The following is an 18023-nucleotide window of genomic DNA, read 5'->3' on the forward strand; positions in this document are numbered from 1 at the left end:
TGGTTACGCCTTACTATCGACCTGTGACTTTTAATTGTCTAAACAGAAATGTGTTTATGTCCTTGATGAAACTGCAGTGGAACTGTAGGTAAACTAAGCAGTTGCCTAGTGCCCCGTGTTGAGAGAGCAGATATCAGTCCCTTTCAACAGCCCCACAGCAATGACAACAGGTCGTTTGTTAACTACAAAGAACAAAGCAACATCGGGATACCACCTAAAGGGGGGCCCCCCACTAGAGAGGGCCCCCAATGTCCCACTTTTCCCAGAGGCTCCAAGTGTGATTGGCCTCAAAGAATAAAATAAATAACCTACTGTAGAAAAAGTCTAAAAGGTGTAAAACACTTTCTACCTGCGCGGTTTTGCCGTCTGACCTACTTTCTTGGTCGATATTACGGTAATACGGTGGATCGCGCGCATTAGTGCAGTCGTTACGGTAATCCTGACAGTCAGCTGATCTTTCCTTCACTGGCGAAGCTACAGAGCAGGAAAACCACACTGCTGCTGCTGGCGACTTCAAGTCATGGCTGCGGAGATTCACTCGAGGCCTCAGACCGCTAGACCCGTTCTTCTGAACAAAATAGAGGGACACTCTGACGCTGTCAACGCCGCGGTTTTAATCCCCAAAGAAGACGGAGTGATCACTGTCGGCGAGGACAGGTCAGTTTGCTAAGCGGGGCTAGCAGTGGGAGCTAACGGGCGCCGTGTATTTGCTGGTCATTGCACTGATAATTCATTACGCACTGATTTAAAGACGAACAACAACAAAAGAAAACAAGCATTTATGTCCTATTTGAACCATGTATTGTTTGACTTATTATTGTTGTTGTGTAATTCCATACGTAGCACAAGGTTAGCACTGGAGTGTGAGGGCAGTGATATGTACACAGAGCGATTCACCTCCATAAAATATCCGCCAACTAAACAAACGACTAAGCAGCAGTGATAGCAGTTAGTTTCCCCTCAGTGTTGTCATGTTTTATGGCTCATATTTGCTCTGTTATGCTGTTTTCCACTAGCTGCTAAGCTACAGCTCCTACAATTGTAAACAAGGTAGTTGTAAACCGTTCAAGTTCCTGCTGCCTTAAGCGTCTTAAAGTAAGTCTTTATTTATCCAAAGCGCTTTCACCACACTTTCAGTAATACTGGTTTTATTTTGTCAAATAGTGTTAAATCATCTTCAAACGTTTCTTTACACTAGAATCTTCCTCGCCTCCCTTTTTTGTGCGTGATTAAAATCGAAACTATGGGACAAGTTGAACTTTGCAGACCTGAGTGACTTTCATTTTTCACTTCAGTCCATCCCAGTCATCCCTGTTCTGTTTTGTTGAGTGTGTGTGTGTGTGTGTAAACATAGTTTCATTTAACCCAAGGGGGAAATATGTGGTGCAGCAAGCGCTCACATGAACACACACAAACATAAGCAAACACACAACAATGGCAACTGCAAGGAGTGGAAGTTCATTGCAATAGCAAGAAATCCCATTACAGTCGGAAGAAAGAGTAAAAGAGTCATAGCTGATTGCTATTAAACAACTCAGCAGCTCTTGGAATAAAAGAGAGTCTTTCAGTCCTTCTTATAGGAGCCCTGAAATGGCATCCAGAGGGCAGCAGCTCAAACTCTCTGTGGAGCAGAAGGGTCAGACCAGAATGGCATTAGCCCTCAAGACCTCATCCAGCCATGTTCTACTGCTTTATCCTCCACAGGAGGTTTAGGGCGATAGGCGGGGTCACACTGGGCAGTCCATCGCAGGGCCGTACATAGAGACAAACAACCATTCAACCTCACAATTTAGAGTGACCAATTTACCTAATCCCCATATTGAATGTTTTTGGATTGTGGGATGAAGCCGCAGATTAACTTAACTTGATTAAAAAACACTCAAAATGATTCATCAGTTATCAGAATATTTGGCAATTAGTAATTGGTTAATAATGGATTAACTGGGGGCCACAAAGTTGGTGTAGTGGTTAGTGCTCCTGCCTTTGCAACAAGAAGACCCGGGGTCCCATCCGCGGTTTTGCATGTTCTCCCCATGTGTGCGTCTTCACTTAACTTATGTGAAGTAAGATGTTACACCACAAATGGAAGATAAAATACCAAACCTTTTTGGTTTGTATCTGAAAGACTGAATGTCTGAGGAGCATCGCGTTGTTACTTCTGGACAAGTGTGAAGAAGCAAACATCCCCATTCTCAGATAAAGGAACTTAGGTGCTGTGAAGAAATGGGATGCAGTTTTCATCACACATGAAAAACCCACTTGATATGAAAAAGAGAAGTTGCGGGACAGTGGTGGAGCATCGGCCTCACATTCAGGTTCCTTAATGAACAAAACGTCCTCTGTGACTCTGCACACGTTTGACTGGAACAAATGTAACAGATCAAGCTACATTTCTGCAAATGGTGGACAGAGAACTAACTTATATGGTTGTATGACATGCTGACATGAGGCACCAGGTTTAGGGGACACAGGGGTTGTTGATCCACTGCTGCCTCCATCCATGAGTTCAGATGTATTGAGAGAGCGATATCAGCAGTTCAGAGACTCATAGAGACTGTCTCTGAACCACCTGAAGCATGGAACGTCTGAAACTGGAGTGGCAGAGGTCAGAGAGGGCAGTGCAGCTTTATACTAGACTGTGATGTTCCCAGCCAGGAGACTGTCGATGGTACATCTGAAAAGGTTGAGTATCCTGGTGTCCTTGCTGAAGCCGAGGCCAGCTGAGATCCTCACTGATGCTGAACCTGAAGCCTCTGACTCTCTCCACTGCTCCTCCTGTCATAGGATCAGGGATAGGGAAGTGTCAATTATTTGATTCATCGATTATTAATCGGTTACTAAATTAATTGTCAACTTTTTTGATAATTGATCAGTTTGAGTTTTTTTCAGCTGACATGGGCAATAATTAAAACAAGCGTTCTGTTTTTTTCAGCTTTTTGAATGTGAATATTTTCAGGGTTTTCTTGCTCTATAAAACTAAGAAATCATTAAAAGAGAATCATCTGTGGACGAAAGATTTCCAGGTTTGTGAAACATAATTTTCTGACTTTTACAGACCAAACAATTACATGATTTATTGAGAAAAGAATCGACAGATTAATCAGTCTCTCGGTTAAACATAGAATCCAGTTCATCCTCTTACATGCTGTCAAGGCCATCCACAACCTCGCCCCTCCTTATCTCCCTGACCTCCTCCACATCGCCACCTCCTCGTGCTCCCTCAGATCCTCCTCCTCACTCGGCACCATGGGGAGCAGAGCGACTGAATGTTCTCTGGAATTCACTCCCACCAGAAATCCAAAACTCTGACTCTCTTCCCCTCTTCAAATCCAGACTCAAAATTCACCTGTTCAAAATAGCGTTCTCTCTATAATTTCACGATTCCATTTTCTGTTTACTGTGTTGTCCTGTTGTCTGTTGTTTTATTGTTTTATTGTTGTGTCTCTGGAAAATGTCCTTGAGTGTTCAAATAGAGGGTGGGGAGGAGGAGTTTACAGTAGAGGGCGTGATGAAGGTAGAGCTGAAGTCAATGTGATGTCTTTGAACCGTAATTCTCACATAGTTTGTGTGCATGGTGCACTCGAGATTACACAAGTTATTCTTCACCAGCTGAGATGATTGATACTAGTAAATATGCAGTCTCTCAACATTTAACGCTGCTCTGCAGAGTCAGAGTCCAGTGTGTTTGTGTGTAAATGGAATTATAGGATTGTTTTCCCCACATGAGGATTAAGTCCTCGTCCTCGATGAGGAATTTTTCCAGTGGATATTTCCACTGGAATGTTCCGAAGCTCTTTCTTTATTATTCAGTTGTCTCACGGTAAGGGACTTCCATTGGCACTGTAGTAATTCAAATAGTAGTCATGCATTTAAAGCTCTTTATATACAGTATTATGTGTAGAAGACATGGGTGCTTGGTGTCAGAGAAAGTACATGTTTCAGTTGCTTCACAAATGGCTTACACAGAAAATATTTTTACCACCTTATTTTATCTTGTTGCTTTATGAACTCTCTCTTCTCCTGATCCACTGCGGCCTCCGTCTGTAAGTTGAAATGTGTTCGTGTGTGTCTGTGGTGTTTGTAATTTACCTCATTGACCAAACGTGTCCAACACTCAGCAGCACTCCCACGTTCCTGTGAGCTAAAGTTCCTGATTTTGGGAAAGTGAGCGGTTTATAAATGTAAGTTTGTTGTTTGTTTGTCAAGATAAAGCTTCAGACATAAAGACATCTGAAGATGCGTTACCTGGTGTAGATTTCATTGGTGAGTTTGTCAGTATGCAATTTGAATGTTGTTTCCTAAACCTAAAAAATGATGTTCTTAAAGATCTTATTTGTCTCCAAACCAAAAATGAATCAGTTTTGTTGTTAAATGGAGCAAAAAAAAACCCTGAAAATATTCACATTTTAGAAGCAGAAAAATCGTATTAAAAACGTATTATGCTAATTATTAAAAAAACAACAACAAAAAAACCAACAACTCATGGCTTTCTGAGAATACTCTTAAATTGTATGATCAGTTGTATATAAGAGAGTCTGTATGTTCCATGGTAGGAAGTGAAAATCCCTTAACTCTTGTAACGCCTCTGCTATGAGCAGATAAATCTATATATTTATTTAGAAGAGTGCTGTCAATGTGATGCTTTGACGTTTTCCCTCAGAACCATCCGGGTATGGCTGAAGAGAGACAGTGGTCAGTACTGGCCAAGCATCTTCCACACGGTCTCCTGTAAGTAACACTAACACTGTGGAATTATGAACATGTTATTTACATACAATACATATGATATGTGAATGAATGATGTCACTGCTCACAGAGAACACCTGTGTGTCTGTCTGTCTGTCTCTCCCTCAGCTCCATGCTCTTGCATGTCGTACCACCATGACAGCAGACGCATCTTCATAGGCCAGGATAATGGAGCTGTTGTGGTGAGTGAGGCCTCATTTTCTCACTGCAGCCTCCAGCGTCTTATTATTCACTATTCAAGTTTCCTGTATGTCTGCTTTGAAAAGGCAACAAAGTCAACATTTGTCCTCCTGTAAATGCCTGTGGGCGGCAGGATCACGATTCATGATTTTGACTGTATGTCTATTTGTGTTTACTTTGCCCCGCAGGAGTTTCTCATCTCTGAAGATTTCAACAAGATGAACCACGTGAAAACATATCCAGGTGAAAACATGAGCAGAAATTACTTCTTTCTTTCTTTCTTCCTTTCTTTTTTTCCTCCTTCCTTCAGTTACACCTGAGGTGATATATACCTGCCTCTGATTGGCACACATTTTTAGCCTTATTACAGGGTGTCCGCAGGGTCTTAAAAAGTATTCTTAATCTTAATCTTAATCGCAAATTCATGAGTTATTAAAGGTGACATGGAATGCTGGTATCGCACATATATGTTAGTTATGGAGGTCTACTTACATATATTAACTTGTTTTCATGGTTAAAAACCTCCTAATCGCTGCAAACAAGCCGATCGAAATATCTCCTCACTGATGCTCTCGTCAGCCGCGCTGTTTCAGACCAAAATCACACCCCCCGAACGCAGACTGTGTTGTGATTCGCCAGCGAAAGAGCGCTTTACCACTGTCCCGTGATTGGCCAGGTACCTGGAAGTGACGTAATTAGCACGTCAGCTCTCAGATACACAGCTCCCCCTCTGGCACGGTGGATGCTCTGCATCTCAGCAGCTACAACCAGAGTAGTTCTTCTTCTTCTGCGGTTGAATGCACGCAGCTGGACGTGCCCGGACTAGTGCCCGCACCAGGAGGCGCTACAGTGGTGAGAGGAGTGGTGAGGTATACTGATGACATCATCAGCAAACAGAAGTGCCCTTCCGCTTTGCAGAGCCCAGGAAAACAATAAAACCATATTTTCTCAGCAGTGGCTGAACTGTTTGTTCTGAAACTTTAGGGTTTCATAAACGAGGTCATGACGCAGATACACACACAAAAGCAGCGTTAATTGGAGCTTCTGGTCTATGTCGCCTTTAAATTTTGTCTTTAGAGTTTGACTGCAAAAAGTCTGCATGAATGTATTTATTTTCCTCCCCGAGCGTTTGTTAAAAACAACGTTGCACAGGCACACTCGCCCTGCAAGATCGGCTCTGGGGCCGCATGCACATGTGACGTTACTCATCTCTCCTGGCACAAAATAATATACGAAATTGCACAAAATAAACTCCAAACTGGGAATGGGAAAATGTAAGTTGTAAATTTAATTTAGTGCTGTCAGTTAAACGTGTTAATAATGGCGTTAACACAAACCCATTTTAATGGCGTCTATTTTTTTATTGCTAGATTAAGGTTTTTTTTGGCCGAGCAAACTTTGTGTTTTTTTTAACATGCTGTTGCAACAACTAGTAACGTTAGAAAAACTACAACACCACACCGGATCTAGCTAGCTCTTGTTATTGTGCGGCTCTCACAATAAGAGCAATAAGTCACAATATATTACAGAGATATTGTCTCAATAAAAAAAACATTAGCACAAAGCAAGCAGATCCACTTTTCTATGATGATAAGAGCATTAAAATGAGAAGAAATAATGGGACACAAAGAAATCAAGGGACATTTAGAATAGATACAAATGTGCCATTAATTGTGATTAATCACGAGTTAACTATGACATTAATGCGATTAATCATGATTAAATATTTTAATCGTTTGACAGCACTAATTTAATTGCAAACTAGAACTGTTTTGTAAGTTAAAGCTTGAAGTGGTGATAAGGTCTTAAAATATTTTGAGAAGGTCTTGAAAAAGTCTTTAAAATGTATTGAAATTACCTTCAGGATTCCTGCATATACCCTTATTAACTCCCCTACAGCCAGGGTTCTCAAACTGTGGTGCACAAAACTGCCTCCTCTGAAACGTTTGTAGCTGACTTTACACCACTGTATTTTAATGTTGGTAATAATAATGTTTATTTGAGAGCTCAATATTTTCTCAGGTGGTACTTGGTATAAAGAGTTTAAGCACTCTTCCCTCCTAGTTTCAGTATATGATCAAGTCTCATAAAAGAAATCCTGAATCCTGATCTGCATCAACAACAAAATGGGTCATAAAAAATCCACCCTGCTGCTGCTGCTCACAATCAGATGGAGAAAATGAATCATCCCTGTTTTCGTGCCCAGGCCGAACCCACACAGGCAGTGTAGGGTTGCAGGGTAATGGTGACATATCCACAGAAACAAAGTTACTCATTACACCGCTGCAAGTGCAAAAGTGTTTGTGTTAGGTGGAGCTGCTGCTGTGACCACACGTGATTTATTTTATATCCATGAGGATTATTAACAGGTGGAACAAGTGATATATGCATAAATCACACTGTTTCTTTTCTTTTTACTTGTTTCCTTTACACACAATGTGTGGGTAACGAACACTTTTACAGGCTGTAACTCACTTCTTATATCAGGGGGTAGTCAATTAGTTAGAGAAAACTTTCTCAAACAAAAGTCTGGAAAGTCATAATATCACTCACTCACTCACTCACTCACTCACTCACTCATCTTCTACCGCTTTGTCCTCCACATGGGGGCGTTGGCACCAATCCCAGCTGACATAGTGTTAAAGGCAGGCACAGGCGTGGACGGGTCACCAGTCCATCACAGGTCCACATCGAGACAAACAACCATTCACTGTCACTGTCACTCTGACTGTCCCAGTGACCTAATCCCTGTATTGCATGTTTTTGGACTGCGAGAGAAAACCCACGCACACACGGAGAGAACATGCAAACTCCATGCACAAAGACCCTAACCACCACACCAACCATGTGGCCCATCATAATATCACAGCTAATGTAAAAGGTTAAATATGTTACATATGTATTAGCATGTTTATGTAGTCAACAACTAAGCGATCAAATAATATTTTTTGTTAATTCCACCATTAACTGGAAAAGTTAAATCTCATTCTCATATTTTTACTCATATCTTTTTTCTTTTTTATTCACTAATGCTACTGTCTTCTTATTACTAAGATAATCACTCTTTTCTTTTCTTCCTCATCTCTCTAGAGTGTCTCTCTCTCTCTCTCTGTGTGTGTGTGTGTGTGTGTTGTTTACACAGGAAGCATGAGTGTGTTTTAACACAGGGTTTACCTTTGATAAGGCTCTACTATACTTTTACATGTTGCTCTATCATGAACTAAATAAGAGGTCTCTTCAGTGTGTCGATGCATCTGTCAGTCCTGCAAATATTTCACCGTAAAAGTCTGGTTGAGAACATGAATTGATCGGGGAAGTGAAAAAGCAGAGTTCTTTTTCTGCTTTTGCTTTGAAACAGGAACAGGAGACGTGGTTGTGTTTATTTGTAGACTCTGGGGTGAACGTTGGACTTTGTGGCTCACATGAGAAGTGTTGCTGCTCTGAAATGAAAGTGTGACATTATACGATTGGCTGGGTGTGTTTGTTCTGCTTTTCCTGGAGCTCTAGTGTAGAAAAGGTTAGAAAAGGTTAGAAAACAAATGCAGTTATAAAAGGTCTGGGTGCAGATCAGTATGACCTATTAGTGACCTGTGTTCTACACATTACTGCTGTGATGAAATAATACATTCATACTCATTATATTTTAATTTCTGTGATTAAAAAAATATTCGGCAATTCTAATTCTTCAGAGAAAGTTTAAGTGGTTAAATTGTGAACAGGGACAGAAATGGACCCGTGTTGTGCTGTGAACATACTAGAGCTGAAACAATTGATTATTAATCGATTACTAAGTTAATCGACAACTATTTTGATAATTGATTCATCGGTTTGAAGCTTTTTTCATGATTAAAAACAAGATTTGCGATTGTTTAAGCTTCTTAAATGTGAATATTTTTTCATTTCTAATCATTAAAGTGAACCATTTTGGTTTATGGACAAAACGAGACATTTGAGAACATCATCATTTCCAGGTTTGACGAACACGATCAACATTTTTTAAGGTTTTCTGAGATTTTATGGACCAAACGATTCATGGAGAAAATGACCGACAGATTAATCGATTATGAAAATAATAACCCTTGCAGCTTTAGAACACACTTGCATTTAACGTGTGTGATTGGTAGTTACTGTCTTCACATAGATGTTTCATGTTAAACTGTGGGACCAAAATCGATCACCTTCTTTCTTTCGCTCTTGTTCTCTCAGTATAATTAAATCCTTATTTATAACAAACACCGTCATCAGATCCATCCTTTATCAAAACAAAGAAAAAGTAGCATAGACATAGATGACAGATGCAAACATCTATGGAGATGATATGAAACTGAGACAATGCCAAAGTGTAGAAGATGACTGAAACTTTTTAAACCGAAGCATTAAATGTCAATTTAAATAATATTCAGTTTGACTAACAGCCCCCAAAATGTTGACAGATGAGATTAAGTCAGACTTAAGCTTCCTTAAAGGGTTCTGGTGTCTTGAAAATAAACAGTGTGTAAGTCCTGACACTTGTTTTTGCTTATTGATGCTGACGATACCCAAGCAAACACCTACATCTTGATTTCATCTCCTCTTTGTTCTATGTCGTCATCATTTGATTCTCATGAACAGAACTGCAGGCATTTATTCTCGTCAGTGGGAAAATGAAACTTTTAAAATGGTCAATATGTTGCTTTACGTCCCACATGTGTCCACTGCTGAATGCACCATCTGGCTTCCACCATTTAATACACCATCAAGCAGCAGAAACATCTGCACATGCACTTCAAAGGCCTTTCTTTCTTTCTTTCTTTCTTTCTTTCTTTCTTTCTTTCTTTCTTTCTTTCTTTCTAACCATGTTATAGAATTATATGTCAAACAATAAATAAAACTGCCCGACTTATTGCATTGTAATACAAACAGTGTTACTAGTGCAGTGTATTTTTGCATCATTAAAATGTGTCATGAGGAAAAAAACTTGCTGCAGGAAGAAGAAGACGGAAACCTCAGAGGTTCCACTTAGGGCAGTGGTTTTATCACGAGGGTGAAAAAAATTGCAAATAATTGGATTGAGCTCAAGGGGAAAATATCAAAAGAATGCACTCTAGCTTCATTTTTTACACTGTACGTTTTCTGTTTGCCTCAGTTCTAATGGCCCTTCTTCACTGAAACATGACTCCGTCATTCATGCTTTGTGTCATCTTCGTGGCTCAGTTACTGGATTCAAACACCGCAGCACTCGTCAGTGAAGTGTTGCACACTGTATAATAAGGCCATGCAGAATAAGGCATTAATGCACTCTTAATAATGACCAATTAAGAGCCAATATGTTACTAATTTGAATGCTAAGCAACTAATTAATGGTGAATATGTGTTCCCGAATCTGAAGTGTTAACCACATTTTATTTATAAAGCATGTTTAAAACAAACAGAACTTAAAACAGTACAGTGCATGATAGCAGCAAACAATCAATACAAATGATATTATACTGCACGACTTGAATGAAAGGCCACAGAGAGAACATCGTTTTTTAAACACTTCTCATGTGCATGACTGGTCTATGGAGGCAGGTGATTGATGGCCACTCTGCTTAAAAGCTTGTCTTACAAGAATTTGACAACATAAATGTGTGCTTTATGGATCATTCATTCTGAATGATAGGAGAAGAGATGCTTTGAAGGGATTCATGTGTCTTAATCTGGATTACTGTGACTGTAAACAGATCAAAGTCTTACAGAGGTGCTCGTATGTAAAACCCGAGGGAGATTTGATTTGACCTGTGTGTGTGTGTGTGTGTGTGTGTGTGTGTGTGTGTGTGTGTGTGTGTGTGTGTGTGTGTGTGTGTGTGTGTGTGTGTGTGTGTGTGTGTGTGTGTGTGTGTGTGTGTGTGTGTGTGTGTGTGTTTTCCAGCTCACCAGAACCGCGTGTCAGACATGGTCTTCTCCCTGGAGAGCGAGTGGGTGGTGAGTACTGGCCACGACAAGAGTGTGAGCTGGATGTGCACTGTGAGTGGGAGCATGCTGGGGAGACACTACTTCACTGCCTGGGCCTCCTGCCTACAGTATCCTTCACTCAGTCACAACACTGTCTCTCAGTCATTGAGCCCGTTGTTGTAGAGCTGAAACTATTAATCCATTATTAATCCATTACTAAATTAATCGACAACTATTTTGATAATCAATTTAATTGGTTTGGAGCTTTTTTCATGATTAAAACAAGATTTCCGATTGTTTCAGCTTCTTGAATGTGAGTATTTTCTTCATTTCTTCGCTCTGGAGAACAAAGACATCTTTAAAAGTCAATCATTTTGCTTTGTGGACAAAACGAGAACATCATCATTTCCAGGGTTTTTTTTTCAGCATTTTTTAAGGTTTTCTGATATTTTATGGACAAAGCGATTAATGGAGAAAATAATGGAGTGATCAATCGATTATTGAATCTGTTGAATCCCTGACTGTACTCTCAGATATGATCACGAGACGCAGCACGCCTTCATCGGGGATTACTCGGGACAGATCACGCTGCTGAAGCTGGAGAAGCAGACGTATTCCACCATCACAACGCTGAAGGGTCATGAAGGTAAAGACACTGTACACATTCATCTGTTCACTGTCTCCTGCTTTATCCTCCACATGAGGGTCACAACTGGCTTATATCTTAGCTCCGTGCATATATTCCACTGAATGGAATTGTGACATGATCGTGGAATCGTGGAATCGTGGAATCGTAAAGCCAGTGAAGATGCTCAGCCCTAAAAAATGCAACCTCTCATTGGGCTTGTGCTACCAAGAATGAACTACGTGGCATTTACTGTAAGCGCACTACCACTAAAGACTAAATGAATTCTGTATGAAACACGGTTGTTGTTTTTCCTAAATATGTAGTTTAATTTAGTAATAAAAGAGAATGTTAGGAAATGCATCCACTTGTTTCATTATGGATAAATAAATACACTATCTTGTGAAAGATGCATCAAAATCAGTGGAATAATAATAATAATGGTGTTCTAATGAAAGGATCTACATCATAATTACATATCGTACAATTGTGAGGTGATTAGAAATTCCTCTGCTCCACGACCAGATGACGATGATGAGGGAAAATCCCCATCATTTCGAGGCGATGAACACGTGAGGCGTTGAACACATGACTAGATTTGTATTCAGAGGTTCAGTGTTCCTGTTGCCTGCCAAGAAAATGAATCCCACAACAAAAATGAGTTGCCAGGGAAACGACAGTGTGGGAACCAAACACTTTCCTCTCTGTGGGCTTTTATGAGGATTCATCAGAGCCGATGACCTGGTTCAGGCTGTGATGGAACTATGTTTCCTAAATAAACGGGAAACATTTGCCCCATTCATTATTTTTGATTGTCTTCGTTCCATCACTGACCTTTGGTTGACACAGATAGCAAATACATTCATTTCAGAATAATTTTGATAATATTAATAATAATATATAATTACATCTGAAACAATTAATCGATTATTCAAGAAAAGAATTGTCAGATGAATGGATTATGAAAATAATTGTAAATGTGATCAGCTACATGAAAGCAGTAAAAGTGAGGGATGTTTGATACAGTAACAGTGATAATGTAACTTGTTCCCTGTGTGCTCCTGTGCAATTATTGACTCATTATGCAAAAAAACAACCTGCCTCATGCTCCTTTAATAAGATTTCATTAGATTAACATTCAGTACAAGAAAAGGGTTTTTGTTTTTTTTTTAAAAATGGGTGTTCCTCCTTGTCTGCAATTATTTCAGCATACTCTAGGTGGAGCCAGTCGGTCAGCTCATAACTGTTTTCCCCCCTGCAGGAAGTATAGGAGCTTTGTGGTGGGACCCTGTCCAGAGGCTGCTCTTCTCAGGAGCCTCCGACCACAGCGTCATCATGTGGGACATCGGCGGCCGCAAAGGACGGACGCTATTGCTGCAGGGACACCAGTAAGTGTCTCAGGGTTTTCTATATGCGTGGATGTTGCATTAGCTTCCTTTTCCCTTCACACAGTGTCTGTGTGTCACTCACACACTCATCCCCACCCTCGCTCGTCAGTGACAGGTCTAAGTGGTGTCAGTAACAGCTGTCCCCAGCTGCTTATTCTGGTTTTATCTCGGCCTACATACTTGTTTCATGACTTCCAAATCCATCTCTGCTCACTGATGTGTCAGTGTCACCAGAGTTACTGAAGCCTGAGTTTTACTCTCATTCTGACAGTAAATTTCAGTTTCAGTTTAATTAATTCAATTAGAATGAATTGGCAGTTGTGTTTCAGTCTATGCACTAAATTTATCAGCTCGTTACCAACTGACTGCTATGAGGTGCAGCAGGTGGTTCATGTTTGAATGTGTTGAATTTCTCAAAGAAAACTGAGAATGTGAGGAGGAGGCTTCATTCCTACAGTTCTCATCATAATTATGTGTTTCAGCTCCGTCTCAGCTGTAATCTGCGTATACTGAGCAGATTTGTGCTGGTGTAAATATGAAGTTGGTTCTCTCTGTACTTGTTTACTGTTAGGAGACAGATTAAAGGAGCTTTTCATTCACAGCTGATCATCCAGATAATAACCACACAGCAATTTTTCTAAATGTGTTCTTCCATGAGCATGTGTGTGGATGAAGCCTAAACCAGTGAGAAAACCCTTTAAAGGAGTGGATACATCACTGAACGCTGCCCTGTTCATATCAAATAAAGTGATTTCAGTGTGTGTGTGTAGGATTAAGTGGCATCAGCTATTACATGTGTATTACATTCATCTTTCCTGGGGTTTTCTGGGGTTCTCGGCTCTCTCGCAGAATCACAGGTCACCTCGCGATACAACGATTCTGTGACAATCATACAGCGACACATCACGATATCGCTCTGACTGCAGAAAACAAAACATATTGATTGTTATATTATTATAAGAGGACATACGACGCTATATCTCCAAATCGAGTAGATGTACTGTAAGTTAAAACAATCATGTCATGTCTGTTTTAGTAGATTAACATCTTAAGTTAAGTGTGTTGATACTTGTGATACTTTTTGTCACTCTTCAGTGAACGCGTTCAGGCTCTGCGTTACCTCCAGCTGACGAGGCAGCTGGTGTCGTGCTCCGCCGACGGAGGCATGGCGGTGTGGAACATGGACACACAGAGAGAGGAGGTTTGCTGATAAACACTTACACGCCATGACAACATGGTCAGATACAAATGTATAAAACACCAACAATGGTGAAGGGAGAGTTTACTTTAATGCATGTAATCATTTCAAATGATGAGTCATTTTTGGTGGTTTAAATGCAGTTTAGATTATTTTTCAGTGCTTAAAGAGTTAACTGTACATAACTATTATTGTAACTGTATTACAACTTATAATAACAGCATGTTTACCAATGACATTGATTTAACAACAGGCTCATCTAATATAATCTATTCCAGTTTAAATCAACAATATTACAAGAATTTGTTTGGTGCTTAATCTCACTGTTAAACAGACATAATCTCACTGTTAAACAGACGTAATCTCACTGTTAAACAGACTTAATCTCACTGTTAAACAGACGTAATCTCACTGTTAAACAGATGTAATCTCACTGTTAAACAGACATAATCTCACTGTTAAACAGATTTAATCTCACTGTTAAACAGACGTAATCTCACTGTTAAACAGACATAATCTCACTGTTAAACAGACTTAATCTCACTGTTAAACAGATTTAATATCACTGTTGAACAGACGTAATCTCACTGTTGAACAGACTTAATCTCACTGTTAAACAGACTTAATCTCACTGTTAAACAGACATAATCTCACTTTTAATCTCACTGTGAAACAGATGTAATCTCACTTTTTCTAAATGGAATTTTGTGTTGCTCAATGTCCAGAGAATAAAAGATTTTATATCAAGCAGAGATGCTGCCTTCATCAGTAGATTCAAATGTTTTATTTTGTGACTTCAGTGTTTTAAAACTTTCTTTCACATTTACCTAAATTACACAAACTTACCAAAGGAGGCAGCAGTAGAGCAGCAGTAGAGCAGCAGCTCCTTTGTCCCAATGATCTAAAAATGCTAATTTTCTTCATGGACGTTGGTGCAGAAAAGTGAGCAGTTTTACAAACCACAGAAAAAGCTGTTCCATGCAGGGGTCAGGACTTAATGTGTGTGAGAACCTCATCCATCCACAACCATCCCATTAAAGTGTCCACGTCTGTGCAGGCGCCTCAGTGGTTGGACAGCGACTCGTGTCAGAAGTGTGAGCAGCCTTTCTTCTGGAACATCAAACAGATGTGGGACACGAAGACTCTGGGCCTCAGACAGGTAACAGCGTCTGATCCTCAGCACCTGTCGCTCTCTCCATTATGAGTCACTCTTGACATGTGCTTGTGTTTGACATGGACAGCACCACTGCAGGAAGTGTGGCAAAGCTGTGTGTGGGAAGTGCAGCTCCAAGCGCTCCACCTTTCCCCTCATGGGCTTCGAGTTCCCCGTGCGGGTGTGTGACCTCTGCATCGACACCATCAAAGAAGAAGAGTGAGTCACTCTTAAACGTCATTTATAAGTACAGTATATACAGTATTAGTCACGTTTCAGCCCGTTCTCACATGAAATGCTGTCACGGTGTGTGTGTGTGTGTGTGTGTGTGTGTGTGTGTGTGTGTGTGTGTGTGTGGTTTGCAGTCGAGCACCGTTGGCGTCGTTCCACGAGGGGAAACATAACATCACCCACATGGACATGGACCCGTCCAGAGGCCTGATGGTCACGTGTGGAAGTGACCGCATTGTTAAGGTAAACAACAGCTCTACACCAGAGCTACACCAGAGCTACACCAGAGCTACACCAGACAGGGTAGTTGTTATTATTTGGGGTTTTGGGCAGTTTTTCTGAGACGTTTTCTCTATTTTCAGCAAAATGCTTAAATGAAAACATTATATATTATTATTATTATATTATATTATATTATATTATATTATATTATATTATATTATATTATATAGTGTTTAGACCGGAAGTGATTATTTAGAGATTAGCAACAATGCGCTAATACAGTGAATATGAAAAGTTGCAAATTAATTTTACTGCTTAAGAAAACCCCCATCATATAATGCTGCACTGCTGCTGTATACACACAAGCACTCCCTCCGCCTGATTTCAGATGAAGGCCACAGATATAAATCGCCTTTGTTCACTATCATTAAAAAGTTACGCACTGTATCCTGTAAATATGAGTTCTGACAGCAGTGTGAGCTCTTATTACAGCAGTCAGCGGAAATAAACAAATGCCCCGCCCCCTCATCACATGCATTCATGAGGAGTTGTAGTAAGGATGACTTTTCACTTTAAATGTGAAGTTGTGTCGTGTTCTGCAATCCAGTTTCCATTTCACGTATAATCTGGTGTCTTAACTGTAGCAGGTTAATAATCTGTCAGTTACAGTAACAGTCAGCAGCTTTTGTACCAGGCCTCCTCCTCCTCCTCCTCCTCCTCCTCCTCCTCCTCCTCCTCCTCCTCCTCCTCCTCCTTCATCACAGTTATTGGCTGTTTGTCTCCACAGATTTGGGATATGACGCAGGTGGTTGGTTGCAGCTTAGCAACAGGCTTCTCTCCTCGCTGATTGGCCCAGCCCACTTCCTGCTCCCCGCGTCCCTCCCCCTGTGCTGCGGCCGCTTCTTCCAGTTTCACGGAAACCTCTTTGTAAAGTCTGTCCACATCACGCCCGGGAGCGTCAGCTGCAGCCAGGCCTGCTCTGGATGAGTGTGTGTGTGCGTGCGTGCGTGCGTGCGTGCGTGCGTGCGTGCGTGCGTGCGTGTGTGTGTGTGTGTGTGTGTGTGTATGCGTGCGTGTGTGTGCGTGCATGTGTCCTACATTTATTTTGCCTCTCATTTAGAAAAAAAAAATCCATTCATTTCACACTCAGTCCAACATGAAAGTGTGCGACTGATTTTTGACTTTTTGTACTGATGTGAAACAGAACCCTAAGCACAATGCAGACTGTGTGTGTGTGTGTGTGTCTCCTGCAGGACGAATGGTGTGGATAACTGATGTTTGTGTTTACAAGTTTTTGTTGTTGTTTTTTTTTCTCTCATCCTTCCACCGTCATCAGCTGTCATCAGCTGTCATCAGCTGTCACGGCCTGAGTTTCCTGTGAAACAACACTACCTTCTCTTCCTCTAACTGCATAACTACTCAGTCACTGTAACATGTACAAAAAGCCTGACTCTGATGTATATAGCTCTGCATCGTGTGTACAGTCCATGGACTTTCTGTCTTTTTCTCCCCTCAGTTCTTTGGTTCACCAGCTGGCCTTAAATCTCTCTCAGGAGGTTTTACATCAGTGGGTTGTCATTGGCCGTGTGTGTGTGTGTGTGGGGGGGGGGCGGGGGGGGGGGGGGGGGGGGGCGTGTTGTGACCCCAGCCTATACCTGCTGATCACAGTTTGGTGAGCCGTGGGGTGATGTTGCCATGGTAACACTTGCTTGCAGCCTCCCTGAGGTGCACCAGTAGAATAGCCGTTCAAGATGTAATTCATGTAACTTTTCAATGGTTGAGAGTTCGAGTCCAGGGTTTTTTTAAGCACGGCTGCAGGAGCTACTGTTTCCATCATGGTACGGTTCAGTCTGGAACGCTACAGCCCTGCGTCTCCCATGCTTTTCCACCTTTACTTGATAGGCGGCGTGTAAACTGTGAACAGTGACATCAAACACCACACAACAGACAACAAAGGAGGAAATCTAGCAGCTCTGTCTGTGACTGTTTGTCTCAAAGAGACGCCAAGCTCCGCCCTGATCTTACTGTACCATTTTAGGGAAGGGTGCCAGAAACTGTAAACAATCGGGACTGGTTATTCTGAACTGAACCGTTCCACTCGGTGGAAACACTGCAAGAGTCAGCACTGACCGAGCTTTGCGCTCCTCTGCACTGAGAACCTCCTTGAGAAACGGACACTTGCTCTCACTGAAAACATGGCTGCAAAGGCTGAGAATCCCTGTTCCACTGAGAATATGAGTCTTTTCCCCTCACAGAGAGACACAAGCCACTGCTACTGCTGCCTCAGTTGGTCACTTTGTGCCACTTTGGAAGTTGGAACAGACGATTTCAAACCAAAAAGTCACAAAATAACACTTTGGCACTTAG

The 18023-nt window shown here is 41.1% G+C and overlaps 1 protein-coding gene across 1 annotated transcript; it reads left to right on the top strand.

The window, feature by feature from the left end:
* Nucleotides 1-461: 461 nt before the first annotated feature.
* wdfy1 (WD repeat and FYVE domain containing 1) lies at nt 462-17260 on the top strand. Its single transcript, XM_058633895.1, has 12 exons — nt 462-657; nt 4661-4728; nt 4855-4928; nt 5115-5169; nt 10817-10967; nt 11373-11485; nt 12726-12852; nt 13948-14053; nt 15108-15209; nt 15292-15422; nt 15569-15677; nt 16444-17260. The coding sequence occupies exons 1-12, from the start codon at nt 521-523 to the stop codon at nt 16501-16503; spliced, it is 1233 nt and encodes a 410-aa protein (XP_058489878.1). The 5' UTR covers nt 462-520; the 3' UTR covers nt 16504-17260.
* The last annotated feature ends 763 nt before the right edge of the window (nt 17261-18023 follow it).

This window comes from Solea solea, chromosome 7 (assembly GCF_958295425.1).
Source record: "Solea solea chromosome 7, fSolSol10.1, whole genome shotgun sequence".
NCBI classification, from domain to species: domain Eukaryota; kingdom Metazoa; phylum Chordata; class Actinopteri; order Pleuronectiformes; family Soleidae; genus Solea; species Solea solea.